This window comes from Vombatus ursinus, unplaced genomic scaffold, assembly GCF_900497805.2.
Source record: "Vombatus ursinus unplaced genomic scaffold, bare-nosed wombat genome assembly UNPS02014832.1, whole genome shotgun sequence".
NCBI lineage: Eukaryota > Metazoa > Chordata > Mammalia > Diprotodontia > Vombatidae > Vombatus > Vombatus ursinus.
The window spans coordinates 40,533,899-40,545,678 of NW_020954610.1; the positions used below are offsets into that span (position 1 = coordinate 40,533,899).

At 40.6% G+C, this 11,780-nt stretch overlaps 1 protein-coding gene across 1 annotated transcript in view; it reads right to left on the reverse strand.

The window, feature by feature from the left end:
• Nucleotides 1-5,286: 5,286 nt before the first annotated feature.
• PGM5 (phosphoglucomutase 5) overlaps nt 5,287-11,780 on the reverse strand; it is a 214,070-nt gene continuing 207,576 nt past the window's right edge. Inside the window, exon 11 of the mRNA XM_027839610.1 lies at nt 5,287-6,822. Within this exon, the coding sequence (XP_027695411.1) occupies nt 6,733-6,822 (90 nt within the window). The 3' untranslated portion in view covers nt 5,287-6,732. The remainder of the gene's footprint in view (nt 6,823-11,780) is intronic.

An 11,780-nucleotide genomic window follows, 5' to 3' on the forward strand; every position in this document is an offset into this window, starting at 1 on the left:
GAGATTACAATCTTGTAAGTACTCGTTTATTCTGTTCCTTCCTTCCCCCTAGTCTGGGATGTCCTTTGCCTGTAATCCATTCATCCTCATTCTATGCATTGTTCAAGGTTCAGATTAAGTGCTCTTTCCTATATAAGGCTTTCCCTGACCCCACTCCAGCCCGTGATTATTGTCCATCATTTTTCTCTTTGAACAGACATCACCTTTTGACTGGGTAACTCACTTTGGAAATTAATCATATTGCTGTTTTGTATCTGATCCCTTCTCTGTTCATAGACAGCCAGACCTTCATCAATTGCATATATTACTACAACAACTTCCTAATCTGTCTCTTTGCTTACCATCCTAGACCATCCATCACATTGTTACAGAAATAACTTTCCTTAAGCATAGACCTGACCATGTGACTCCATGATTTAACCCCTAAGGCAGCTAGGTTGTACAGTGGATAGCATACTGGGCCTGGAGTCAGGAAGACTCATCTTCCTGAGTTCAAATCTGGCCTCAGACACTTACTAGCTGTGTGACCCTGGGCAAGTCACTTAATCCTGTTTGCCTCAATTTCCTCATCTATAAAATGAGCTGGAGAAGGAAATGGTAAACCACTCCAGTATCTTTGCCAAGAACACTCCAAAAGGGGTCATGAAGAGTTGGACATGACCAAAAAATGACTCAGCAAGTGACTTCTTAACAGCCTCTAAGATAAAACATAAATCCCATTTAGTCTTTAAAGCCCTACTCAACCTGATCCCAACTTATCTTTTCAGCTACATTGGACCTTACTCCCCCTCCCATACTCTGCAATCTGACCAAACCAGCTTTTTCCCCTCTTTCCTTAAACAAAACACTCTATCTCCCATCTTGGTGTCTACTTTTACCACCCTCTATGCCTATAATGCACTGTCTCCTTACTTTTGCCTCACGGAGTCCCTCTCTTCCTTTAGAGACCCAGCTCAGGCATCATCTTCTATGTGAAGCTCTTCCTGATCCTCTCAACTACTAGTGACTTCCCTAGCAAACTTCCTTATATTTAACTACTTTGTATATATTCATGCTTATTCACTTAGTCTGTATTCTTTGTGCTGCATTATATATAGTTATATTATATATTACATTATATGTATATATGTACACATACTTATAAGTAGGGATTGTTTCATTCTTTGTACTCATATATAGAGTGCCTAACACAGTGCCTGGCACATAGGAGATGCTAAATAATACTTATTGATTGCTTGCTCAGTTGGTTGAATGTATATATTGTTTCTCTCCATCTAAGACAGAAATAATAAGAACTGCTCTCTGGGCTAGGTTCTTAACAAGGAGGAGCTACTGACTGAAGAAGAAATAGAAGTAGAAACTTTGTGGGAGGAGAGTGGGGAGTGACTGCTCCATTTTAGAATTTGTGGTAGAAAAATAGAGGAAAGTCAGGAATAGTCTGACATGTGCTCTGGGTTTGGGGAAAGCAGATTTCAAAGGCATCACTGAAAGAATAGGTATGATCCCATAGCCTATGGCAGTAGTCTCATAGTGGTAGTCCACCCAAAAATGAAATTCAAAAGGCATAAAGATGATCACTTCTTTTTTTTTTCAGCCAAAGACAAGGTTTATTAGAACATCCATCATATTAGCCAGATTCTTAAAGAATCTGAGCAGTGGCTAGATTTTAAGAATCTGGTCACCTTAATGGGGATAAGATGGATCTTATATACAGAATGACTGTGGGAGAGATCTAGGGGTTGCCAAGTAGTCTGCAGGGACTGTGAGGTATTAGAATGCCAGAGACCTGGACCACGTGGCCAAGGAGAATGGAACCTGGCTAGGATTAAAGGTGGGAAGTGGCCGGGGCCATAGGGAGGTAAAATAATGGAGGGCTAGGCTAGATTAAGGGTAATAGAGAATTGGGAGATTGGGTGCAGTCACAGTGAAAGGCCAGTTGATGGGATTGTAGCCTCGAGCAAATGCCAGAGATTTGGCCTTGTGGGAAGGTCCAGGGTTTTTCCTTTCTGGGGTCCAGATACCAATCCCATCATTCCCCCCTCAAACAAATGGGATCCAAATTCTTTTGGGGTAAGGGGCAAAGGTCTCAGCTTCTGAAACTGCTCCTGCTGGCAAGGGGCATGGAGCTGTCCCTGCCTCGAGGGGGTCCCAAAGAGGAGGTTGACTGGAGCCGATGCAGCACAGGCTGCATCCAGGGAACAATGGGGGGACATTGGCTGATACCAACTGTAGGTGAATGGCCTGTAGTCTGGAAGACACAAATCTGACAGAAAAGACTGCAGGGCCCAGATATGACAGGATAAAACATCCTTAGCTCTGTTTGGATTCAGATAATTTAGTGTTCCAATCTTGCAGTATCAAAACTACCTCATAGCCAGACTCGGGAATAGCTAGGTGGGTCACATTCCTTTTCTTTTCTTTCTTTCTTTTTCTTCTTTTTTTTTTTTTGGCTAGGCAATGGGGCTAAGTGACTTCCCCAGGGTCACACAGCTAGTAAGTGTTATATGTCTGAGGCTGGATTTGAACTCAGGTCCTCCTGAATCCAGGGCCAGTGCTCTATCCACTGCACTACCTAGCTGTCCTGGTAACATTCCTTTTCAAAGGAACATAATGGGGAAACTGAGCCAGGAGGATCCCATCTTAGACTGAGGCTAAAATTGTACTCTTGGCTTTTCCAAATGGTGACTTCCCCCCAGTATCACATTCTCTCTGAGTAGCTTATGGCATTTCTCAGATGTGAATTATTGATTATTGATGGATTATGATCCATCAGACAACTCAAAATAACATGCTATGAGCATTTACACTCAAACAGCAAGTTTCACTAGTCACAGCTTAGGAAAAACTTTCCCAGGATTTACATCTCAAATTTAAATTTGTCCTGGTGTAAAAAGCCAATCATTCGAGATTATTTCTATATACTTGCAAATCTTCAGCAAGGCAAAATCCGAACAAGCTTTTTGGCAAGTTTACACATTAAAACAATAACCAACAACAGACAAATTATTTTAGTGATAACCAAATTATGAAAAGTTGTTTGACATAACAGATACAAAAAGTTCACCAGTTTGAAACTTGAAATGAACGTATTACCAATCACGTGACTTCAATTTTGTTAAATGCATTTCTAAATTACTTTACATAGAGAATCAGCATCTCATCATTAACAGTTAAAACCAGAACTTTAAAAGGGCATGCTAACTCAAGTTTGAAGGCTTAGCTTCTTTACTTTGAGCAGGATGTGCTGAACCTAGGTGATGCTTCCAGGTAAAGGTTGCCCCGGGGCCCAAGGTCATTGCCAGTGGGCCCCATGCTGTAGAGGGCAAATTCAGATGGGTGGGGAAGGTGAACCTCTCTTCTATGAGAAGGATTAACAGATACCCTCTTAACTCAAGGGAAGAAAGTGGGAGAAGGGAATGACTAGAGTTGTAAGGAGATATGTCAAAACTCCTTAATAATTGATCACAAAACTTCCAGAATCTGCTAAGATGTTTTTAGCTGTTCTAACTTTTCCCTGTAACCTCCATGAAGGAGGATTCAGGAGTATAAAGGGAAGGGAGTAAGTAAGCTTCCGGGAACCAAAAAGCACCTGCAGTTTTCCCAATTCTCTAGTGCCGAGAGAATTGACAGAATTGGGCATATGCTTCTGGATATGGCATCCGTCTTTGTCCTCTATGCTGTGGAAAGTGTACCCAGGTCCATGGCCTTGAACTGAACCAGTGGACCTAGAGTCTGAGGGCATCAGGCCAAGTGTGAGACAGCCTTGTAACTGTCTGTCCAAAAAGCACCTCCAAGCCTTCCTAGGTGCTTGGAGAGCAACCCCAACTGCAGGGTAAGAAAGGAGTGAGGGAAGCTTACATACCTTCCAGTCTTGGCTGGAGAAGAATTTGGGGTTGGGCAGTTTCCCCATATGGGCCACCAAAATGGTGAGGTTTAGGAGTTCTGGGACCCCAAAATCACAGCACGCAGGTCCTGCTTGAAAGAATTTGACCCAAGCCTTCTTTCAGCCAAAGACAAGGTTTATTAGAACATCTATCATATTAGCCAGACTCTTAAAGAATTTGAGCAATGGCTAGATTTTTAAGAATCTGAGCTGAGATGATCACTTCTAATGGCTGATGTAGATGGGATTCCCACTCAGGTACCAGTTGAACTAAATGGCTACTGAAGGCCCTTACAACTTTAACACTCTCTAGTTCTATGATGGTAAGCTCCTAGAAGATGAAGTTGGTTTTTCTTTTTCTTTTATATAATCTCTTACAGCATCCATAACAGAAGTAGATACATTGTGGACACTTAATATATTCTACTGAATGAATGAACATATAGACCAGATTAACCCAGAGAATATATGAACAAGCAAACAGAGTGGAAACAGGGGATGGGTATTGGAGGGTAAAGGGAGAGGAAAATACACTAGACATTGACAAATCCCCAGAGGTCCTACTCCTTGAGAAATCCTACACCTAGGATCTCTGTTCTATAGCTTGCCATGATTAGCACTTGCTTAAATGACTGAAAAATGTCAATATTTAGAAGATAGCTTGAAATTTTTAAAACAAGAGTTGACTTAGGTCACCAACTTTACAAAAATTCAGCCAATTTGAGAAGGATTTCTATGAATGCAGCTTAAGGGCATTATGTAAAGGCAGCTTCAGGGAATAAGACAACCTTGACATTTCATCCACTTAAATGATGATAATGTTGCTCAATCGTGTCCAACTCTTCTAACCCCATTTGGGATTTTCTTGACAAGATACTAGAGTGGTTTGCCATTTCCTTCTCCAGCTTATTTTACAGATGAGGAAATTGAGGCAAACAGGGTCAAGTGACTTGCTTACACAGCTTGATCACAGAGCTATTGCGTGTCTGAAGCCAGATTTAAACTCACAAAGATGAGTCCTCCTGACTCCAGAATCAGCACTCTATCTACTGTATCATCTAGCTGCCCTCATCCACTTAAAACGAATCCCCTATGAGGTGAAAATGGAATACAGCATCTTCAGACCTTCTCAAGGGCAATTATCTTCCAATAAGTTAGTGGTCCTTATCCTGAGGTCCATGAATTTTTAAAAACATATTTTGATGACTATATTTCAATATAATTGGTTTCCTTTGTAATCCTATGTATTTTATCTTATGCATTTATAAGCATTATTTTGAAAAGGGGTCCATAGGCTTCACTAGATTGCCAGAGGGGTGCATGTCACAAGAAAGGTTAAGAATCTGTTTCTAGGTAGTATCACTTTGGGAAGTGTTGGGGGAAAAAAATCCACAATCTGAATGTAGACTGAAATACAGCATTCCATTTTTTTATTAACTACTAAATGTCATTGCGATTTTTGACAGAAGCATAGATAGAAAACAGGAAAATTTTTACTTCCTGGGGACATTTTCCCAATTGGGCTCACCTTGACCATAGCCACAAGGTTCTGCCAAACAGATGACTATACCAGGCTATCTCAATGAGTGAGCTGATGAGGGAGTGTGTTGTTCCCAAGGAACTAAACATATGCAAACAAGTCTCATGCACAACGTGTTTGTGTTTCTTGTGGAGTACAGAGCCATGTCACTACAGCTGCAGTATCCTTTCCCCAGTGAAGAAAGCAAGATGTGTCCATCTTTTTTCCTCATTCTTATGAGGATCTCCTGGCTCTTCTTCCATCCCAAGGTCTACAAATGAATCAAGTGTCCCTCCCAGCATCCAAATCACACCTTAGTTCCTGTTGGCTCCTATCAAGGAGAAGGTGAGACCAATGCACAGACAAATGCCCTCTTTTGTGTAAGAAGGTATACACTGTTCAGCATCAAGATAGTGGACCTTGGGGGATTTTGACCTTTCAGGATGAATCAATACAAACACATGTGTCCTGTGATTCTGTGCTAAACATGTGGGACATGTTCAAGGTTTGGGAGAATTAAAAATAACCATTCCCATAAGGTTTTCCCAATGAATAGTTTCCCTACATGGCCAATGAATGACAGATTCGTAAGTTTAAAGAAACCAGCATTTTGGTTGAAATACCAATCTTTAGAAAGCAAATGGGGGAGAAATATCCCATTGATATGTACTGTTGGAAGAGTGCAAGTGTGTTTTTAGAGGAAGCTTTGGTGGGGAATCGAAAAGAAGACAGGAAGAGAAGGACTGCTGGGAGTGGGCAGCTGGTGATCAATGGGGTCTGCTGGGGAGAGTCACATTGGAATCTCATCTGCTGTAGACACTGGAATCCTCCTACAAACTATTGAGCTCCAGTTGCCTTGGGTACCTACTTCTGAGTTGTCCACAGCTGTCTGTGGTCTTTAAATTCATCTAGCACCCTCCACACTGACACTGCCTTTACTTTCTCTCCTAAATTCTGAACCTTTTGTCATGTTGATCTAGTATAAGACAAACAGGGCACTCAACTGTTTCTTACCTCACCTCTTTTCTCTTTGTGACTATTGAGATCTAGGGATGGAGAGGAAGGAAGTTTAATTCTTGATTGTGAGTTACTTATGAGGGAAGATCTAAAAGATATTGCAGCTTTAACAGACTACTAAATACACAATTGCATTGTTAAGCCAATGCAGCTGGCTAAGGCTGAAATGAAATTGAAGTCTTCTTTTCCCACCCACCTCCCCCCAACAACAAAACACCATTTCAAAGTCATATAAGGCACAAACAGGTAGCAAGAAGGCATCAGCAAAGGCAGCTCTCCCTCCTGATGCTGTCTTGTGGCCCTGGATCAGCGTTCAGGTGATGACAGTGGGGCCCCGACGGCCAGTTCTCTCATGGATCTGGGAAATTTTCAAGGCAATGGCTATGAGAGGACTCAGCACAGCCTGAAATGGAAAAAAAGAAACAGAGTGAACAACTGGACTCATTCTTATTTCACAAGAAAATTGCTGAGCTATCCAGGCTAGGCAGCAAGGTGGCACAGTGGATAGCATACTGGACCTGGAGTCAGGAAGACTTGAGTTTTAATCCTGTACCAGACACTTAACAGCTGTGTGACCTTAAACAACTCATTTAACCTCTGTCTGCTTTAGTTTCCTCATCTGTAAAATCAGGTAATAATAGCACTTATGTTGTTGTAGGATAAAAGGAGATATTAGTGAAGAGCTTTGCAAACCTTAAAACACTAAATATATGTTAGATACTGTTGTTGTTAGTTCAGAAATCAGCACTCCTCATAAGTCTTACATATGAAAGAAGAAAAACTAAGAAAATTCCTTAAAGGCTATCCTTTCACCTTCCCTTTTACTCCCTCTTCTATCTATAACCTCTTCTGTCCTCTACCTCCCCACTCCCAGTACACATACATACTCATACACACACGCATGCACCCATGCACTCATGCATGTACACATAGAATATGGAAGCCTTAAGAGAAAAAGCAAATCCTTTTTGGTCATTAAATTATAGATCTAGAAAAGATGTAGAGATAAATGGTGTTCCAGAGAGAATTATAAATTCTTCAACAAACATTTAGTGAGCACTATTGTTTGCAGTAGTTGGGCAGCTAGGTGGTGCAGTGGATAGAGTGGATAGAGTGCCAGGCCTGGAGTCAGGAAGACTTGAGTTCAAATCCGGCCTCAAACATTTACTGGCTATGTGACCCTGAGCAAGTCACTTAACCTTGTTTGCCTCAATTTCCTTATCTGTAAAATGAGCTGGAGGAGGAAATGGCAAACTACTCCAGTATCTTTGCCAAGAAAACTCCAAAAGGAGTCATGAAGAGTTGAACATGACTAAAAAACAACTAAACAACAACTTTTTGCAGAGCACTGTCCAAGATGGTATGAGTGCTCTAAAGTTTAGCTAAGACGTGGTATTTGCCCTCAAGAGCTTATATTCTAGTAGAGGGATAAAATGCAAACAGACAACTATATCACAAAATATTACATAAGAAATGTATTAGCATTATAGAAATAAAATGCTGGAAATCAGGGTTAGCTTCCTGGAGGATGTGGCATTTAAGCAAGGTTTTGAAAATGAATATGAGCAAAAATGGAGGTTACTGGAGGTGCAGTCATCTGGCAGAGTAAAGGCGGGGACTCACCTGAGCTCTCCCCCAAACCCCTCCAAATACCTTTAAAAATAACTCTAAACAACTTCTAGAACAGCAGAACCCACAAAAAGATGGAGTGAAACAAATTTCCAGCCCAAGACAACTTGAAAGGTCAGTAGGAAAGGTCTGTTGCACCAGGGTGAGAGAGGAACAGGTCACACCAGGCACAGACCAGGCCTCAGCAAACCCAGAGTAGGCCTCAGAGTGACTGAATCACTCATAGCAGTGGCGGTTTCCAGACTTCTCAGGCCACAAATGCCAAAGACAACTTTGAAGATCAGTAGGAAAGGTCTGTCAGACATAGGTGAGGGAGGAGCACAGTCCAGCGCAGGCCATGCTAGCACAGCCCCAGCCCCAGCAAACCAGGAGCAGGCCTTGGGAATGATCGAATCAGCAGTGGCAGCAGCTGCTTCCAGAGCTCTCAGCCCACAGACAGCAAGGGGGTTGAACCACTGGTCAGAAGGAGATTACAGGGGTCTTTTTGCTGGCATGGAAGCAGGACTCTGTTGCTTTGTCCATACACACCTAGGTCCTGGGTGGAAGTCCCAGGGCAAGGAAAAGCACTAGCATAGCAGAACTTGCAGCCACAGTGGAGGGGGGACCCTCCTCACAGTTCCAGAACAGCAAAGAGTGCTTATGGTCACTTGCAGACTCAGGTCAGGAGAATAGTAAACACCTCTCCTTAGATCATACCACCTTGGAAGAACTGAAAACTTACACATCCCTAGAAGTATCTGTGAAGACAGCTATACAAAATCCCTGAAGCTTCAGACAGTGCACCCTCCACCCTGGAAGCAGAGCCCTACTTTATTAAAAACTTAAAAGTCGACTAATAGGCTAGGAAAATGAGCAAACAATAGAAAAAAGCTCTGACTATTGAAAGTTACTATAGTGACAAGGAAGATCAAAATACACACTCAGAAGACAAGAAAGTCAAAGCTCCTACATCCAAAGCCTCCAAGAAAAATATGAATTGGTTTTAGGCCATGGAAGAGCTCAAAAAGGATTTTGAAAATCAAATAAGAGAGGTAGAGGAAAAATTGGGAAGAGAAATGAGTGTGATACAAGAAAATCATGAATAATGAGTCAACAGTTTGGTAAAGGAGAGCACAAAAAAATTCTGAAGAAAATAACACCTTAAAAACCATACTAGGCCAAATGGTAAAAGAGATCCAAAAAGCCACAAGGAGAAGAGTGCTTTAAAAAGCAGACTTGGCCAAATGGAAAAGGAGGTCCAAAAGCTCACTGAGGAAAGTAATTCCTTAAAAATTAGAATTGAGCAAATGGAAGCAAATGACTTTATGAGAAATCAAGAAACAATAAAACAAAACCAAAAGAATGAAAAATTAGAAGATAATGTGAAATATCTTATTAGAAAATGAATATGACTGTATCAGGTAAAGAGAGTATGGAAGGACATTCCAGGCTTAGAGGGTCAGCCTGAACAAAGGCACAAAAAGAAGCACGAGAGCTCATTGGATGATCAGGAACATGGAGCTGTCCAGTTTGGCTAGAGCCTAGAGTAAGTAAAGGGCAGTAATACATGATAAGGCAAGAAAGGCACACTGATACCAGGTTATAGAGGACTTTGAATGCCAGGCAAAAGTCATTTGAATTTTACTGCCTAGGGGAAAAGGAGACACTACAGATTTTTGAGAAGAGGCATAACATGACTAGCGTTTAATGTGAGACAGATTCTTTCGGAGGTGTCAGGAAAGATGAATTAAGAAAGAAGGGAGTTGAGACAGGAAGACCTGAAAAGAGGTTGGAACTACAGCATACGGATAAGGTACTGAAGAGCTAAGCCATTGTACTGGCAGTAGAAGTGATAGATCCACATTTGCTGGATCTATGAGGTCCAGGAGATGTTAAACATTCCCTCTCACCACATAATGCTGGCTCCATGGCCCAATGAATACCTAGCCAAAAATCAAAAGGGGAAGGGAGATGGGATGGTTAAGACTTTAAGCATAAGCAAAAGACTAGACATTCAGGGATATGTCAGAATCCTGGCTTTGAGCATCCTGGGGCCAGTCATGAGCACTGACACGGCTGAATGACACTAAGAGTATGAGACACTAGCCCCTGAAGGCAGATTCCCTATAACAACACATGCATCACATGAAGGGAATGATCTAAAAATTATGTGGTACATTAATTTATTGTGATAGTGTTTCACCATAGGAACTAATGAATATAAGTAATTTATAGAAGCATGGAAAGACATATGAACTGATGTGGGGTGAACTAAGTAGAACCAGAAAAATAATATACAGAGTAACTACAATAATGTGAATGAAAAGAATACATTGTAATTATAATGACCAATCTTGGACCCTGAGAATGTTACTGAAGAGGATGCCATGTAATTTATTTAATTGCTTTTCCTTAGATATAAGGGAAGCCTGTGGAGTGGAGTTACATCTGGAAATGATTGTGATATAAAAACAAAAAGCATTAATAAAAATTTTAAAATATGGATCATATATATATATATTAAAGGAAAACTTTCTGTAAACAACATTAAATGGAATAAAAGATTAGGGACCCAGGCTATAAAATGAATCAATGTGATATCATAACTTCCTTGAACAATGCGGGCTACCTGTGAGTGAAGTTAGCATTTTTATTTTGTATTTTTAGTCATGAACTCTTAAAGCCTGAAGTGGTATTCACATATCCCTGTGTTTCTTTTAAGATACTTGGCTCTTGACCACTTTCCACTTTCCACTTATAGGATGATAAATAGTGACTATCAATGAATACAGGTCTATAGATAGGTACAAAGCTTCCAACTCACAAATAAGATGTGTTCTAAAATGGGTCTTGAATATTTGAAACCCAGAATATCCTGTTCCATTGAAATTATGCTATAAATAGTGCTTAGGTTCTGAAGCCAACCCATAAATACCTATTTAAACCCTGGTATACATGGAATGTTAAAAGACTTAGAAGGCCTCTAGTCTATTGAATAGATCCTCTATGGGCAGGAATCACACAGAGTGAGAAAGCATGCAGGGAATACAATATGCACTGAGAAAACATGGGTCTATCAAATCACTGAAGCCAGTAGCTAAAAAACTGGTTTCATCTGAGTTAAGAAGATAGTGCAAAATCATGCTATTGCAACAATAGTAGCTAAAACAGAAAAAGAATACAGTTGAATAACATGACTTCTTATTTATCTTGAATGATGATGCTTCAATTGACTTTAATTCAACCGATATTTGCTTAACACCTGTTATACATGAGTACTATCCTCAGTTCTAGACATATAAAAAAGAAAACGAACTTACATCCCATTGGGCTTTAGGTTTAATATAAGGAAGATGAAGAGATAGCTAGCGGGTTTTATGAAGGTCCTCAAGGTTGTGTCTTGGAGACTTTCAAGGGTAAATAATGAATATAATTATGCTACATTAAGCAAAATGTATGTGTGGGGAGGTAAAGTAAGGAGGCAGCCTGGCATAAAAGAAGTCCAGAGCTGTTTTCAAGCAGCTCAAACTGCAGATTCAGTTCAGTTTGTCAGTTTATTTCCTACTTTGTTCCCATCATTTCTTCCTGTTCTCTTACATTTTCATTGATGACTCCTTTTACCATATCATAGCTGGATTTTTGTTTTGCCACTACTGATCTGGTTTCTGGGACCTGATGGGGCTATTTTGGGTAAGCAGATAGACTGTAGATAGATAGATAGATAGATAGATAGATAGATAGATAGATAGATAG